A 12,048-nucleotide genomic window follows, 5' to 3' on the forward strand; every position below is an offset into this window, starting at 1 on the left:
AGCGACTCAGATGTGGCATCTTGTAAACAAGAATCCTCATTGGATGGGTAAGTCACTTAAGTATTGAGTATAGATAGCACTGACCAGCCGATTATAGAATAGAATAAGGTAATTCCAGCTGTAATTCCAAATCGTCCGTCTTGTTTACCATGGATCTGGCGTTGGAGAGGTAGAGGCTTAGCAGTGGAGATTTGAGTGGCTGTTTTCTGAGCTTAGTCAACAGGCCGGCTCTGCAGCCTCGCTTTTGCTTCCACTCCTGGCGCCGCCTCCTTTGCTTTGCTTCCGATAACAATCCACGGAGACCCCGCTGGTCTCGCCATCTCGTCCGGAATGTTGTGCATGCGATGGAAATCGCTACAAACCATCATTTTCTGCTGGAAACCCATGTCCAGTAAGTCCAGTTGTAGTGGATATTGAAGTCCAGTACAGACGAACAACACGCAAAAATACACACAAAAAAAAAACTTGCACAGGTAGGGAGAGCTTGTAGCCGCAGCTGTTGTAGTAGAATTGTATATAGTAGGGTTTTCCAGAAGAAAAGGTAGAAGTAAAAGCAGAAGTAGAACCAGAAGTAGAAGGCGGAAATATGGCATTTGACCAACAAGATGGCATCTGTCACAATCTGGATCGGCTGTGACGTCACATGCAAGTGCTCCATATCTGCTGATGGTGCCAATAGGACTTAGCTCATTTTTCCTTCATCTCCACCTAAAGAGGTGATTTCAGATCTTCAATTTTCATGCTAATATTGCCATCAACCCCACCATATTTGTCACCTTACAGCCTGCTAACCAGCTGAGCTGAATCTCTTCATATTATAACTTTATCATCACACTGAACATCTTCAACACAACAGTAACATATAAGGCATTTGAAAAGTATTTTTATTTCAATACAAACAAAAAGAAAATCTTTGTCATTAACTAAAACCATCATACTGCAGATATACAAAGGACATTCTGCATCTTCAATCCAAATTTCTACACACACGGGGAGGTGTACTCCACCTCTGAATGATCACCTGTATGAAAAATACTCAAAATCAGTAAATGAAAAAAATATGATTACAGTAACTGCTTAAATAATGCAACCTAGGGCAATCTTACTTGTTTGGTAGTAATCATAAACTTTGATCACCGCCGGCTTGAGATTCTTGACAGGAAGCACCTGTTTAATGTGTAGCTCATAGTTGATAGGGATATTCTTTGGGAGCTGTTAGAGATATACAAATCATATTGTAAAAACACTACATCATATCTGTTTTTATGTGTAATAAATAAACCATATATTGTTTCTTGGAGTGGATACACAGCACAGTTGTGTAATATACAGTAGATAATGATACAATATTCTTAAACCATGTTATTCTCTTACCTCATTGATGTACATGATAATATGATCATCTTTAGAATCAACCCGTCCCACAAAAATGCCATTTTTCAGCTAAGAAAACAATGTAATAATTATTCTACCACTATCATATCAATAACAATGCATTTGCATATCTGTTTATTGAAACGTATATTACAGAAATTTTAGGAACACTACTACTCCTTACTTCACCAGGATCTGCTGTGAATCCTGATAAGAGTTTTATGTCCGCTATGATCATGTTCGTGCTGCCAAATGCACCAGTATATCTGAAATTGGGGAGGGGGAAGGAGTTTTTTAGTAACTTCAGGAGTATCAAGAGCAATAAGGATAGTCAATAAAATAATAATTATTGTCAGTGCAAGGTAAAGTGTCATAAAAGAATGTACAGTCATTAAAACTAGATGGCCTTTCGATTTAATAAAATCGGTGAAATTTAGTTCCCTCTGAAATTTGGTCATTGTGACATATGTTTATTTCTGTAATATGTCAAAAAAAACCCAAAGAAAAAAACCAGGTCATTCTGTGGCTGGGAAGTAATTTAATATGAGGCGATTCCCTAGCAAATAATGTGCATGAAATCGCTTGCTTCACGCAGTCAAGCAGACACACAAAGTCTGGCAGGAAGTCCAAAGCGCATGCATAGGTTTACCCACTTCTTCTTCTTCTTCTTTTGGGTTTTACAGCAGCTGGCATCCATAGTGTTACATTAGTGTCATCTACAGGTTTACCTTGACCATGCACTGACAGTTACATCATTCTGTTGCTAAACGAAAAGCTGATCACACCGAGGTGCTTGCTGACTGCCGATATTTATTAGTTTGGTCCTGAGTTTCATTTCTTTCACAACATAACATCTTTTCTTCTCGCTTTCCGTTACTGTCGTCAGTCTTTGACATTTTATTCGTACAATCACATCCTCCATTTTTCTCTCCTGTTTCAAATTTGTATCCCACAATGCCTTGCATGAACGGGGAAAGCCCACCCCATGATGCATGATGTAGTATCTTCAATTGGGTCATGGTGAAGCAGGAAAAAATAGCAAAGAATTTAGGGCCACGTGTCCCTAAATTCATTAATTGTTCTATTAAACAAATAACCTAATAAAATTGGAAGTCTTTGATTCAAATTCAATAGCTTTTGGTCCACTAAACCAAAATAATTGATCACATGAGATCAATGAGATGGCGCTGCGCTGTAGTGACACACATTGACAGACCTCTGAAAGACTTTATTTCATGAGGAAGCGTTGATCTTTTAATGTTAGTAAAAAATGAAGTTTGTTTTATAATTGTTTCATTCTCAGTGTTTTAACTTTTGGCATACAGAATTGGTATGGATCACTCTCTGTTGGAAACAAAAGTAAGCTTAACAAGGTTGTGTCTACCTGCAGCAAAGTAGCAGGTGTTAATTTTGAACCCCTTTCATTTGTTTTCGATGCATGAGTTTTAACTTTGGCCAGGAAAATATCACTTGATTCAACACGTTTTAAATTCAGAATATTCTCTTTTACCATCAGGAAAAAGATTGCTTTTACCCAGATCAAGAACCAATAGGGCAAATAAATCTTTTATCCGGGCGGCATGGTGGTGTAGTGGTTAGCGCTGTCGCCTCACAGCAAGAAGGTCCTGGGTTCGAGCCCTGGGGCCGGCGAGGGCCTTTCTGTGTGGAGTTTGCATGTTCTCCCCGTGTCCGCGTGGGTTTCCTCCGGGTGCTCCGGTTTCCCCCACAGTCCAAAGACATGCAGGTTAGGTTAACTGGTGACTCTAAATTGACCGTAGGTGTGAGTGTGAATGGTTGTCTGTGTCTATGTGTCAGCCCTGTGATGACCTGGCGACTTGTCCAGGGTGTACCCCGCCTTTCGCCCGTAGTCAGCTGGGATAGGCTCCAGCTTGCCTGCGACCCTGTAGAAGGATAAAGCGGCTAGAGATAATGAGATGAGAAATCTTTTATCCCTTACAGTATATTTCTTTTAAGTCAAAGTCGTTAGTTTTGCCTTTTATTAATTTGGTACTTTGTCATTATTCCTTTTTATGGGACATCCCTTGTAGGATGTGCTAATTTATATTCTTATGCTGCATGTATATATTACTGTATATGTATTTACTAATATTCAAGTTTAGGTATCATGTTTATTAGCTTATATTTGCAGATTCTTATGTCACTTGTTAAGAGTTGTTTTCTTATGTCATTTGTGTTTAATGCCTGAGTTGTGTCTTATGTGATTTTTTTCTTAGTTGTTTTGATTTTTGTAATTGTCTTTTATGTCATGATGCTCTATTGATGTAAAAAGAATTCCCTCATGGGTAATAAAGTATTATCTTATCTTAATTGGGTGTCAGGGAAAATTATTTTTATGACCTACACTTGAAAAATCTGAAAAGCAGTCTACCTTTAATCATTATATTTAATGGTTTATACATATATATATATATATATATATATATATATATATATATATATATATATATATATATATATATACATACATACATACATACATACATGCACACACACACATATATATATAAAATGTATGTGTGTGTGTATATATATATATATATATATATGAAATATTTACAGCAATTTACTATAACCATTTAAAATAATGACTAAATGACTATTTCCTTATACACTGAAGACATTGTTTATCAGTTTTATTATTTTAGGACAGAGATTTATCACACATTCATTCTTACCCAACAGTGAAATTGATGGACAAAGTTTGTCCAAATGATTTTGTGCAGTTTCCTTCAGTCTTCGCTGTGATGCTCAGTGCACTGGATTCATTAGGTACAGGGACATTGTAGAAAAGTGCTATCTGCAAGCAGGGGTTTAAAAAAGTTAAACCATGAAGCAATCAATAAACAGATAAACAACAATAAACAAAACTCATGCAATTAAAAAAAATATTTAACAATTTGTTTAGACTTGCATGAAAAGTAATTGTTGGGGAAACTGGGTAGTCAATTTCACAGGACTGCATTTTACTCTGAATAGAATAGATTCATTTAGACACAAAGTTTGTTAGATAGGAACAGTTAGATGCACTGGCCTGTACTGACACACAGGTTGAGCCCTTCACATCAATGCTGTATTTTCCAGGAACATTCTGCAATGATCTTTCTTGGTACAGTAACTTGTTGTTCTGGTTCACATCAAAGTTGTGACTGTGTCCATCTGATGACTTTACAGTTACTGTACTAGAGCCATCTGAGTTGAACACTTTAGAGGAGTACAGCGCCAGAGCTTGGAGGGCCACAACTGTGTCCTGTTTGAAAAAAAAAGCCCTTTAAATAATGCTATGGAAATTAAACATTGATTTTATCATTATCCTGACTAAATGCAGAACAAGCTAATGGGAACAATGCAATTTAATTGAATACCTGGGTGGAGGAAAAGCCTCCATAAGGATTTTGCTGTTTCACCAGCCAGCTGACTATCCTATTAGCATAACCCAAATCAGCAGCAGTGAGCTGACCTTCAGTGAGAACAGCTAGAAGAACATAGGAGCTGATTTCCACTGACAATGTGTCGGAGTCATCTGATGCTGACTGAGACCAATGAAGATGACCATCTAAAAGGAGATGAGATCATTAAGAAAGGTACAGACAACCATAATAATGCTTCAACTGCACAAACCCCATGATCGCTTATTTAATTTTTCCAAATTTAGATCTTCTTTACTTTTTTTTTTTTTTGAGTCAGTAGAAAATGCACTAAGACATGATGCTCCTGTCCAGAGCTTCCCTGAGACAGTCTGGCAATCATATATTTAAATAGGATTCAGTCTGGTTTTAATTAAGGGAGTTTTTAAGTGCACATCATATATTAACTCAGATGTGTCTGGCATCATTGCCTTGTCCCTGTGCTAGCTAGCAAAAATTGGCCACCTACAAAATCACCTACCACTGACCCCAGAGATCCACAGAGAGCACACAGATAAGAAAATAAAACTCCTTAATAAAGTTTTGTTTCTGACTGCCAAGTTAGCTTGATTTTAGCTGGCTAATTCACTACTATTGGCTCTGTGTTGTCTCCTGATCTTGCAGAATAAACAGAGTTGACTCCTTTAAAATTATTATGGGCATTTAAAGATCACTGTGTGCCAAGCTGAAAAAAGTACAAAGAAAAGATTTTCAGTAGTTTTACTGACAATTGTATTTTTTAAATATAAATGAAGTTAGAATTTGATGCCTGCAACACACTCAAAAAAGTTGGGACAGAGGCAAAATAAGACTGAAAGGTTTATAGGATATTCAAGTGCCACCATTTTGGAAGATTCCTCAATAAGCAAGGATGGGGTGTGGCTCACTACTTTGTGCCAAAATTCATAGGCAATTGTTAGTCAATTCAAAAAGAACATTTCTCAACACAAGATTTTAGGTCTTTCATAATCTCCAGTACATACTATTGTGAAAAGATTCAGGGAATTTGGAGACATCTTGGTGAGAAATGGCTAAAGTCAGAAACCACTGTTGAATGTGCATGACCTTCAAGCCCTCAGGCGGCCCTGCCTGAGAAACCAAAATGCTAATGTGACAAATATAGTCACATGGGCTTGGGAGTACTTCGGAAAACTGTTGTCATTTAACACAGTCCACCACTGAATTCAGAAATGCAAACTGAAACTGTATGACGCAAGGAGGAAGCCATTAATCAATTATATGCAGAAATGCCACCGATTTCTCTGGGCCCGAACTCATCTCAGATGGACTGAAAGACAATAGAAACATGCGCTGTGGTCAAATAAGTCCACATTTCAGTTTGTTTTTGGGAAAACCAGATGTTGAGTTCTCCGTGCCAAAGGTGAACACCACCATCCAGCTTGCTACCAAAGAAAGGTGCAAAAGCCAGCATCTGTGATAGTATGGGGGCATCAGTGCCTACAGCATGAGTGAGTTGCATGTGTGTGATGGTACCATTGATTATATTGAGGCATATTGGGATTTTAGAGAGACATATTCATCAAGGCAACGTCTCTTCCTGGGAAGTCCATGCTTATTTCAGCAGGACAACACCAGGCCACATTCTGCACAGTCTATGACAATGTGGCTTTGTAAACACAGAGTGTGTGATTGGCTGGCCTGATGCCAGTCCAGAGCTGTCTCCTATTGAGAATGTATGGTGCATCATGAAGAGGAGAATCAGACAATGGCGACCACGGACTGCTGAACAGCTGAAGTCTTATATCAAGCAAGAATGGACAAAAATTCCAACTGCAAAACTACAACAATTACAACCCCGATTCCAAAAAAGTTGGGACAAAGTACAAATTGTAAATAGAAATGGAATGCAATAATTTACAAATCTCAAAAACTGATATTGTATTCACAATAGAACATAGACAACCTATCAAATGTCGAAAGTGAGACATTTTGAAATTTCATGCCAAATATTGGCTCATTTGAAATTTCATGACAGCAACACATCTCAAAAAAGTTGGGACAGGGGCAATAAGAGGCTGGAAAAGTTAAAGGTACAAAAAAGGAACAGCTGGAGGACCAAATTGCAACTCATTAGGCCAATTAGCAATAGGTCATTAACATGACTGGGTATAAAAAGAGCATCTTGGAGTGGCAGCGGCTCTCAGAAGTAAAGATGGGAAGAGGATCACCAATCCCCCTAATTCTGCGCCGACAAATAGTGGAGCAATATCAGAAAGGAGTTCAACAGTGTAAAATTGCAAAGAGTTTGAACATATCATCATCTACAGTGCATAATATCATCAAAAGATTCAGAGAATCTGGAAGAATCTCTGTGCGTAAGGGTCAAGGCCGGAAAACCGTACCGGGTGCCCATGATCTTCGGGCCCTTAGACAGCACTGCATCAAATACAGGCATGCTTCTGTATTGGAAATCACAAAATGGGCTCAGGAATATTTCCAGAGAACATTCTCTGTGAACACAATTCACCGTGCCATCCACCGTTGCCAGCTAAAACTCTATAGTTCAAAGAAGAAGCCGTATCTAAACATGATCCAGAAGCGCAGACGTCTTCTCTGGGCCAAGGCTCATTTAAAATGGACTGTGGCAAAGTGGAAAACTGTTCTGTGGTCAGACGAATCAACATTTGAAGTTCTTTATGGAAATCAGGGACACTGTGTCATTCAGACTAAAGAGGAGAAGGACGACCCAAGTTGTTATCAGCACTCAGTTCAGAAGCCTGCATCTTTGATGGTATGGGGTTGCATTAGTGCATGTGGCATGGGCAGCTTACACATCTGGAAAGACACCAATCAATGCTGAAAGGTATATCCAGGTTCTAGAGCAACATATGCTCCCATCCAGACGACGTCTCTTTCAGGGAAGACCTTACATTTTCCAACATGACAATGCCAAACCACATACTGCATCAATTACAGCATCATGGCTGCATAGAAGAAGGGTCCGGGTACTGAACTGGCCAGCCTGCAGTCCAGATCTTTCACCCATAGAAAACATTTGGCGCATCATAAAACGGAAGATACGACAAAAAAGACCTAAGACAGTTGAGCAACTAGAATCCTACATTAGACAAGAATGGGTTAACATTCCTATCCCTAAACTTGAGCAACTTGTCTCCTCAGTCCCCAGACGTTTACAGACTGTTGTAAAGAGAAAAGGGGATGTCTCACAGTGGTAAACATGGCCTTGTCCCAACTTTTTTGAGATGTGTTGTCATGAAATTTAAAATCACCTAATTTTTCTCTTTAAATTATACATTTTCTCAGTTTAAACATTTGATATGTCATCTGTGTTCTATTCTGAATAAAATATGGAATTTTGAAACTTCCACATCATTGCATTCCGTTTTTATTTATTTGTACTTTGTCCCAACTTTTTTGGAATCAGGGTTGTAGTATCTTCAGTTCCTATATGATTAAAAAGTGTTATTAAAAGGAAAGGTGTCCAAGACACCTTTCCTTTTAATAACACTTTTTGTAGTCGTGTCATCTGATCTCCGACCCTATGTCTTGGACACTCGGGTGAAGAGAGGGGCTGAGTTGTCAACTGATCACCACCTGGTGGTGAGTTGGATCTGCTGGCGGAGGAGGAAGCTGGACAGACCTGGCAGGCCCAAACGTATGGTGAGGGTCTGCTGGGAACGTCTGGCCGAGCACTCTGTTGGGGAGGTCTTTAACTCCCACCTCCGGGAGAGCTTTTCCCAGCTTCCGAGGGAGGCAGGGGACATTGAGTCTGAGTGGACCATGTTCTCTACCTCCATTGTGGATGCAGCTGTTCGGAGCTGTGGCCGCAAGGTCTCCGGTGCCTGTCGTGGCGGCAATCCCCGAACCCGGTGGTGGACACTGGAAGTAAGGGATGCCGTCAAGCTGAAGAAGGAGTCCTATCGGGCCATGTTGACCTCCAGGACTCCTGAGGCAGCCGACGGGTATCGGCAGGCCAGGCGTGCTGCAGCTCGGGCAGTTGCGGAGGCAAAAACTCGGAACTGGGAGGAGTTCGGGGAGGCCATGGAGAAGGACTATCGGTCAGCCTCGAAGAAATTCTGGCAAACCGTCCGGCGCCTCAGGAGGGGGAAGCAGTACTCTGCCAACACTGTTTACAGTGCGGGTGGGGAGCTGTTGACCTCGACTGGGGACACTGTCGGGCGGTGGAAGGAATACTTTGAGGATCTCCTCAATCCCACCATCATGTCTTCCACTGAGGAGACTGAGGCTGATGACTCAGAGGTGGACTCGTCCATTACCCAAGCCGAAGTCACTGAGGTGGTTTGCAAGCTCCTCGGTGGCAAGGCACCGGGGGTGGATGAGATCCGCCCTGAGTATCTCAAGTCTCTGGATGTTGTGGGGCTGTCTTGGTTGACAGGCCTCTGCAACATCGCGTGGCAGTCGGGGACAGTGCCTCTGGAGTGGCAGACTGGGGTGGTGGTCCCTCTTTTTAAGAAAGGGGACCGGAGAGTGTGCTCCAATTATAGGGGAATCACACTTCTCAGCCTCCCAGGGAAAGTTTACTCCAGGGTACTGGAGAGGAGAATTCGACCAATAGTCGAACCTCGGATCCAGGAGGAACAATGCGGTTTTCGTCCTGGTCGCGGAACACTGGACCAGCTCTATACCCTTCATAGGGTGCTCGAGGGTTCATGGGAGTTTGCCCAACCAGTCCACATGTGCTTTGTGGATCTGGAGAAGGCATTCGACCGTGTCCCCCGTGGTATTCTGTGGGGGGTGCTTCGGGAGTATGGGGTTCGGGGCTCTTTGCTAAGGGCTGTCCGGTCCCTGTACGAACGGAGCAGGAGTCTGGTTCGCATTGCCGGCAGTAAGTCAGACCTGTTCCCAGTGCATGTTGGACTCCGTCAGGGCTGCCCTTTGTCACTGGTTCTGTTCATAATTTTTATGGACAGAATTTCTAGGCGCAGCCAGGGGCCGGAAGGAATCCTGTTTGGGAACCACAGGATTTCATCTCTGCTTTTTGCGGATGATGTTGTCCTGTTGGCTTCTTCAAACCAGGACCTTCAGCATGCACTGGGGCGGTTTGCAGTCGAGTGCGAAGCGGCTGGGATGAGAATCAGCACCTCCAAGTCCGAGGCCATGGTTCTCGACCGGAAAAGGGTGGCTTGCCCTCTCCAGGTTGGTGGAGAAGTCCTGCCTCAAGTGGAGGAGTTTAAGTATCTCGGGATCTTGTTCACGAGTGGGGGAAGGATGGAGCGTGAGATCGACAGGCGGATCGGTGCAGCCTCCGCAGTGATGCGGTCGCTTTACCGGTCCGTCGTGGTGAAGAAGGAGCTGAGCCAAAAGGCGAAGCTCTCAATTTACCGGTCGATCTACGTTCCGACTCTCACCTATGGTCATGAGCTTTGGGTAATGACAGAAAGAACAAGATCGCGGATACAAGCGGCTGAAATGAGTTTCCTTCGCAGGGTGGCTGGGCGCTCCCTTAGAGATAGGGTGAGAAGCACAGTCACTCGGGAGGAGCTCGGAGTAGAGCCGCTGCTCCTCCACATCGAGAGGAACCAGCTGAGGTGGCTCGGGCATCTTTTTCGGATGCCTCCTGGACGCCTCCCTGGGGAGGTGTTCCAGGCATGTCCCCCCGGGAGGAGGCCCCGGGGAAGACCCAGGACACGCTGGAGGGACTATGTCTCTCGGCTGGCCTGGGAACGCCTCGGTGTTCTTCCCGAGGAGCTGGCCAAGGTGTCTGGGGAAAGGGAAGTTTGGGCTTCCATGCTTAGACTGCTGCCTCCGCGACCCGGTCCTGGATAAGCGGAAGAAGACGAGACGAGACGATTAAAAGGAAAGGTGATGTAACACAATGGAAATAATGCCTCTGTCCCAACTTTGAGTGTGTTGCAGGCATCAGATTCATACTTTGTTTATATTTACAAAATAAAATTAAGTTGGTCAATAAAACTATTGAAAATCTTTTCTTTGTACTTTTCTCAATTAAATAAAGGTTCATGTGAATTAACAAATCCCAGGTTTTTGTTTTTATTGCATTTTGGAAAATATCCCAACTTTTCTGGAGATGGGATTCGTAGTATTCAGAATTATGTTTTCATTAGTGTTTAATCACCTGTAACTATGAATCATTGTAGTTACAAGCTTAGAATGAGCCCTTCATATCTACATACTGTAGGGAGCAGGTTCTCTTCCATGGAGCCTGTTTTGTTGCACCACCATGTTTCTACAGTAGCTCAGAAAGGACAAACCAAACATTGGTAGCCACTGTTTACTTGACACTTTGCACACTATTGGCATTATCTTAACCAGCTTCATGAGGTCGCTGAAAAGTTGGAATGCTTTTCAATTAACAGGTGTGCCTTGTCAAAAGTTAGTGGAATTAGTGCAATTTCTTGCCTTCTTAATGCATTTGAAATCATCAAACTGTCAAGTCAAAGTCCCTCTCATGCCAGAATCTGGTCTTCCCAGGCAGTCTTCTGTCCCAGTACTAACCAGCTCTTTGAGGTGTATAGGTGCAGCGCCAATCTCTGTTTTGATAGTCCTCGGCCTCTCGCCTATACAGCTAGGGTTACAGCGGGGGGCTAGTCCTCTGGTAACCATGGAAGTTTGACTTCCCCAATCTCATCTGTATGGTAGCATGGCTTGCCAGACAGTAGTAGGGACCTTGTATGATGGTCTTTGGTATGACCCAACCGTGAGTAGAATTCGTGATGTCCCAATTGAGAGACACGCTGTCACGGTTTTGGTTGAGATGGGGGTTGGACATCTCAAACCACACGGCCACCCTCGGAAGGAGACAGAGATTCAGGACAGAGATGCAGAGAATTAGCGTTTTCAAAATGGAAGTCTTTACTGAGAGCACAAAATCAGGAATCCCAAAAAATGGCAAAAACAGTACTTGGCACAAAAGTTCAAAGTTCCAAAATCATAGATAAACAGCAGTCTTAGGTACTCAAAACAATCAAGTCCCAGGTAACAAAATCCAACAGGGAAAAAAAGACAGGATTCTAAGTGTCCCAAAAATAAGTCAGAGAACAAAGTAAATCCAATAGAGATAGTCCAAGGCAAAACAATCCTCTTCTTAGAAAAACAGATGCAGAGGTCAAAAAGGCAGTTCAGAACAGAGGAGCAAACAGCTACAGAAAAAACAAGGACAAGAACTCACATGGTGGCTCACAGGAGAACTCAGGAGAGTGAAAAGGCAAACAGACTCACATATATAGGCCAACCAATCAGCTACTTGCCATCAAAGATTAAATTGACCAATAGCGTGAAGACAAGT

The 12,048-nt window shown here is 42.3% G+C and overlaps 1 protein-coding gene across 3 annotated transcripts in view; it reads right to left on the reverse strand.

Annotated features, from left to right (window-relative positions):
* Window positions 1–863: 863 nt before the first annotated feature.
* Window positions 864–12,048, reverse strand: part of LOC132901467 (alpha-2-macroglobulin-like) — a 105,705-nt gene continuing 94,520 nt past the window's right edge. For all 3 annotated transcript variants that reach the window (XM_060943878.1, XM_060943877.1, XM_060943879.1), the window contains 7 exons: window positions 4,758–4,948; window positions 4,427–4,642; window positions 4,071–4,192; window positions 1,559–1,640; window positions 1,375–1,443; window positions 1,107–1,212; window positions 864–1,021 (listed from right to left, as the gene is read on the reverse strand). In XM_060943878.1, the coding sequence (XP_060799861.1) occupies window positions 981–1,021; window positions 1,107–1,212; window positions 1,375–1,443; window positions 1,559–1,640; window positions 4,071–4,192; window positions 4,427–4,642; window positions 4,758–4,948 (827 nt within the window). In that variant the 3' untranslated portion in view covers window positions 864–980. The remainder of the gene's footprint in view (window positions 1,022–1,106; window positions 1,213–1,374; window positions 1,444–1,558; window positions 1,641–4,070; window positions 4,193–4,426; window positions 4,643–4,757; window positions 4,949–12,048) is intronic.

The sequence above is a fragment of the Neoarius graeffei genome, chromosome 17 (genome assembly GCF_027579695.1).
Source record: "Neoarius graeffei isolate fNeoGra1 chromosome 17, fNeoGra1.pri, whole genome shotgun sequence".
NCBI classification, from domain to species: Eukaryota; Metazoa; Chordata; class Actinopteri; order Siluriformes; family Ariidae; genus Neoarius; species Neoarius graeffei.